The sequence below is a fragment of the Echinops telfairi genome, unplaced genomic scaffold (genome assembly GCF_000313985.2).
Source record: "Echinops telfairi isolate 266 unplaced genomic scaffold, ASM31398v2 ScPeMD7_2573;HRSCAF=3158, whole genome shotgun sequence".
Taxonomy (NCBI): Eukaryota; Metazoa; Chordata; class Mammalia; order Afrosoricida; family Tenrecidae; genus Echinops; species Echinops telfairi.
In genome coordinates, this window is record NW_022106471.1 from 2,597,312 (window position 1) to 2,602,167 (window position 4,856).

The 4,856-nt window shown below is 44.2% G+C and overlaps 1 protein-coding gene across 1 annotated transcript in view; it reads right to left on the reverse strand.

Moving 5' to 3' along the window:
- The window catches only part of ANTXR1 (ANTXR cell adhesion molecule 1), a 258,401-nt gene that overhangs the window by 215,213 nt on the left and 38,332 nt on the right, over nt 1-4,856 (reverse strand). The window contains exon 3 of the mRNA XM_045294087.1: nt 3,803-3,874. Within this exon, the coding sequence (XP_045150022.1) occupies nt 3,803-3,874 (72 nt within the window). The remainder of the gene's footprint in view (nt 1-3,802; nt 3,875-4,856) is intronic.

Genomic DNA, 4,856 nt, shown 5'->3' on the forward strand with positions numbered 1-4,856 from the left:
GTTTTGCTCTGTCTTGTGTTTACACATATTATTATCTCTGCATGTCTATTTAGATAAGATAGGTTGGATAAACAAGCAGGAGAAGAAAAGAACAGGACCCACAGTTCCGGGGGACATGGGAGAGGGGGAGGCAAGGGAAAGGAAGTGGGTGTTAACAAATTCAAGGACAAGGGAACAACAAGTAACCGAAAATCAACGGTGAGGAGGGTGTAGGAGGCCTAGTAGGGTTTGAGCAAGGGCAAAGTAACCAAGAGGAATTACTGAAACTCAAATGAAGGCTGAACATGATAGTGGGACAAGAGGAAAGTAAAAGGAAATAGAGGAAAGAACTAGGAGACAAAGGGCATTTATAAAGCTCTAAATACAGGCATGTATGTATGTAAATATATTTATATAGGATGGTGGGAAATGGATCCATGTACATATATTTATAGATTTAGTATTAAGGTAGTAGATAGACATTGGGCCTCTACTTAAGTACTCCCTCAACACAAGAACTTTGTTCTATAATCCAGCATCTTGAGATGCTCACCTTCCTGACACGATTGCTGAAGACAAATGGGTGCATAAGCAAATGTGGTGAATAAAGCTGGTGGTGCCCTACTATTTCAAGATATAGTGTCTGGGGTCTTAAAGGCTTGAAGATAAAGAAGCGGCCATCTAACTGAGAAGCAACAAAGCCCACATGAAAGAAGCACACCAGCCTGTGTGATCACAAGGTGTCAATGTGACCAGGTATCAGGCATCAAAGGACCCCCTGGAACTGTGGTTCCTGGTGTTTTTTCTCCAGCTTGTTTATCCAACCTATCTTATCTAAATAGACATGCAGAGATAATAATATGTGCAAACACAAGACAGAGCAAAACAAAGCAAAAAAAGAAATAAAACAATAACAATGACAAAAAAAAAAGAAAACGAAAAATCATGTCAATGTGAAAGGGTGGGGAATGCGGAGTGGAAACTCAAAGCCAATCTGTAGGCAATTGGACATCCCCTTACAGAAGGGTCACAGGGAGGAAACAGGCCAGTCAGGGTGTAGTATGGCACCGATGAAACATACAGCTTTCCTCTAGTTCTTTAATGCTTCCTCTCCCCCTCTATCATGACCCTAATTCTACCTTATAAATCTTGCTAGACCAGAGCATGTACACGGGTACAGATAAGAGCTGGAAACATAGGGAATCCAGGAGAGATAAACCCCTCGGGACAAATATTGAGAGTAGCCATACCAGGAGGGGAAGGAGAAGGTGGGGGGAGAAAGGGGGAAATGATCACAATGGTCTACCTGTAACCCTCTCCCAAGAGGATGGACAACAGAAAAGTGGATAAAGGGAGACATTGGGCAGTGAAGACATGAAAAAACAATACTAATTTATAAATTATCAAGGATTCAAGAGGGATAGAAGGGGGGCAGGAGGGAAAACAAGAGGAGCTGATACCAAGGGCTCAAGTAGAAAGAAAATGTTTTGAAAATGATGATGGCAACAAATGTACAAATATGCTTGACACAATGGATTGTGATAAGAGTTGTACGAGCCCCCAGTAAAATGATTAAATGGGATAAATTCTAAGAAAACAATGCCCGTGCTGCTTCAAACTATGGAGAAGTGAACATAACGAAACAATATTGAAAGCTACTAGAGAAAAATGTGCAATGCATGTAAAACAAGGACCCCTAGGACCACAGAGCTCCTATCAGATGCTGAAGAAACAAAAACGACATCGGGTAAATAAGCAATTGCATGCGAGGTGCTTAGCCTAGAAGGGATTCTACTTCTACATCATGTTTATTCTTTTCATATGTTACTCTCTCTAGTCTATGTCCTCAAGCGTCCCATGATGTTTGATCCAAGAAATGGAGGCAGATGCACCTTTGATATCATTTGTGTTGATTTCCCCAAAATCCCATTCTTGTGAGATGATTCTCTACGGAGCCATGTGCTCTTTTTGAGCAGGCTTAAGTCTGTACGTTATCCCAACTGTCACAAAGGGATGCTAACACCCCTATTATGAACAGGGATGCAGGCCATCTTTGGGTTACGAACGGATCTCTTCCGAGGTGTGCCTTTAAGTCTAATTTGTAGTTACGTTGGAACAGGTGGACATGTTCTTATTTAGCCTGACTAGGATGCAAGAAGGGGCCCTGGAGGTGCGGTTGGGTAAGTGTTGGATTACTAATCTCAAGGTGGGTGCTTCTAGTCCACGAGCTACGCCTCAAGATGAGGTTATCAGACCCCGAAAAGATTTCACATCTCAGGGACCCTACATAGGAGCCCCTGTGCATCAGAATCAACTTGATGTCCTTGGGGTTTTGAACGTTTGATACAAGAAAACTCTCAAAGCCTTATCTGTCATTTAAAAGATGTGCTGTCTACTCCAAACTTCTTTCCTTTTCCAAACACTTCCATTTCATCGGTCAGCCCTAGCCCCACAGGCTTCTCTTGTGAACTCTGAAACACAGTGACGGGCGTGTCACTAACAGGAAAACTGTCATCTCCCTCCCCGATATCATCTAACTGGGAACACAGGGCAGACCTCTCTGTATTTGCTGTAGCTTTCAGTTGCCAGAAAAATGTGATGAAGCCCAAAAGAACATTTTCATTAAGCTAGGACCTACCCGTTCTTCGACCTTCGACGCCAGGACTCTGTTTCCACGCCTGATTTGAACATCCTCTTATTTCAAGGTACCAAAAACCCTGCCTTTCTATTCCCTCCCTCGGTTAATTATGTACGATACTATTTCAAGTGCGTATCTCTTTCACAGTCCACTTACACGTCAGATATGTTAACCCACAAATAAATCTAATTTAAATAAATGAAAATATAACCCAGAAGAATTTTGTTTTGCTGACATTTTTCTCCATGGGAGCAGACTGGGGCATCAGTCAAATATAAGATTTAGCTTCGCATCACTTAAAAAGTCATTTATAAAATTCCATCAACGTGCGAGGCTTCTATCAATAGTCATCACAGAGTGAGTTGGCAAATGTGCAACGTTCAAGGGTTTAAATTATTAAAGGTCTTTAATTATTAATTATTTAATTGATTGGACTTAATAAATGAAGGTGAGTGACAAATGAAAGCTAGCACCAAGACCCCGATCTCAAAAGGAATCAGGAAGCTCAAAAGGAGGTCTTCACAGCTTGTCTGCTTACAGCCACTGAACATACAACCATTGGTCTCTATCTGCCCGGAGCAACCAAGGAAGAGGATATGCAGAAACTGGACATGGTAATGAACTGCAAGTAGTCTAATTGCCTCCATGAGCGATAACCTCCTCTGCCGTGAGCCCAGAAGAAATGATGGTGCCCAGATACCGTTACTAAAGGGTTTGATCGAGGACCCCAGAGGTGGATCTTGAGGTACAGCAGGAAGAGTGTAGAACAGAATTTCAAAGTCTAATGGAAACCAGACTTACTGAATATATATGGAGACTGGAGGAATGGCTGAATCGATTGCCTGGAAATAACGTTTAACCCTTGAGCACAAACTCATCTTTAAATCACAGAGAAATGTCATGAATGGATGTTTACTTTGAGTCTTGGGCCCTTTTGAAAAATCTCTATGAGATCCAAATGTCCAAGCACACGTGGGAACCTTAGGGGCCGAGGGTCTGAGTGACTGCAGCGAAGCAGTGTGAGCAGAGAGGGTCACGGCGGTGTCACGCTGTGTCGTACGCAACCCGTGTCCTGGAACTGCGCATGTAACGTTGTTGACTGAGTGGATGTTTCCATCATCATCAACCACAAACTACTCAGGAAGAGGTGGGCTTTTTATTGACAGGGGCGAGGGTCATCCTCACCTGTCTTCTGTCAGCTTCATTAAGGTTGTTCCTCGAGTAGAGAAGACAATGAAGGACATTCTTAGCTGGGGGCTGGAAAGGAAAAGAAACTCCATTAGGACAGATGGATGGGCACGCCCTTCCCCGACGCCTTCATCCTTTGACATCATGCCAAGCAGAGAGGAGAACCTACCGTGGAAGAGTGGACCTCAAACCTGGTTGTCTCAAGTACAGACCCAGCAGGAGACTCAACGTTAGGACTCAGAGAGAAGATGCGCTTCATCTTCCTGAGGTCTACGTCTGACTTGACATCACGGGCCAGTCAATGTTTACTCCAAAATAGAACACTTCAATGCATCACCACCACCCCGTGCTCTGAGTAAAGTGTCGCTAGAAAGGGAAAGGTCTGCCTGGTGTCCATACAAAGGAGGATCCGGTTAGGCAATGTGTGACAGTGCCTCCTGTGACACAGAGAGTATCTCAGGCAGTTACAGTGTGAGGCCATCATTGGCCAGGAAGATCATCCAAAGAAAGCCCCTTTGCTCAGAACCTAGGAGCACACCCACTTTTATTTTTTACCTGGCTTCCCAAGACGGTTATCCTAAAAGAAGACACTGTGCTGATCAGTTACAAAACCATCTGTTCCATGTGGTATACTTAATGAAGAAAGAAATTGGCCTGGTTTTTATGTCAGTGTCTAGGAGCTTTACCAACCTCAAAGCCACCCTACAATCTAGAAGCGACCACAACTCTCAGCTGAGCACCCACCATGCTTCTCAGTCTGCAGGATGCACTGTCGGAATGTCATGGATTCAACAGGGGAGGGCCACCGGGTGAGACCATCTGAGGAGCCAGCTAGCTCAGCCCTGATGGTGCCAGCTTATTTCTTCACATCGAAACCCTTGCACCTGACCTGGCTCCAGAACTTATCGTTCCAAGGACCCAAATTGTTTCTCAAACCTGCTTCTCTTTTTAACTCTCTTATCTCTTGGTTTGGGACCTCAAACTCCTCAATCTCCCACCCTCTGCAGTTGTTTCCTGGGGCGTGGTGGGGGTGGGGGTGTTCTTGCCTCTC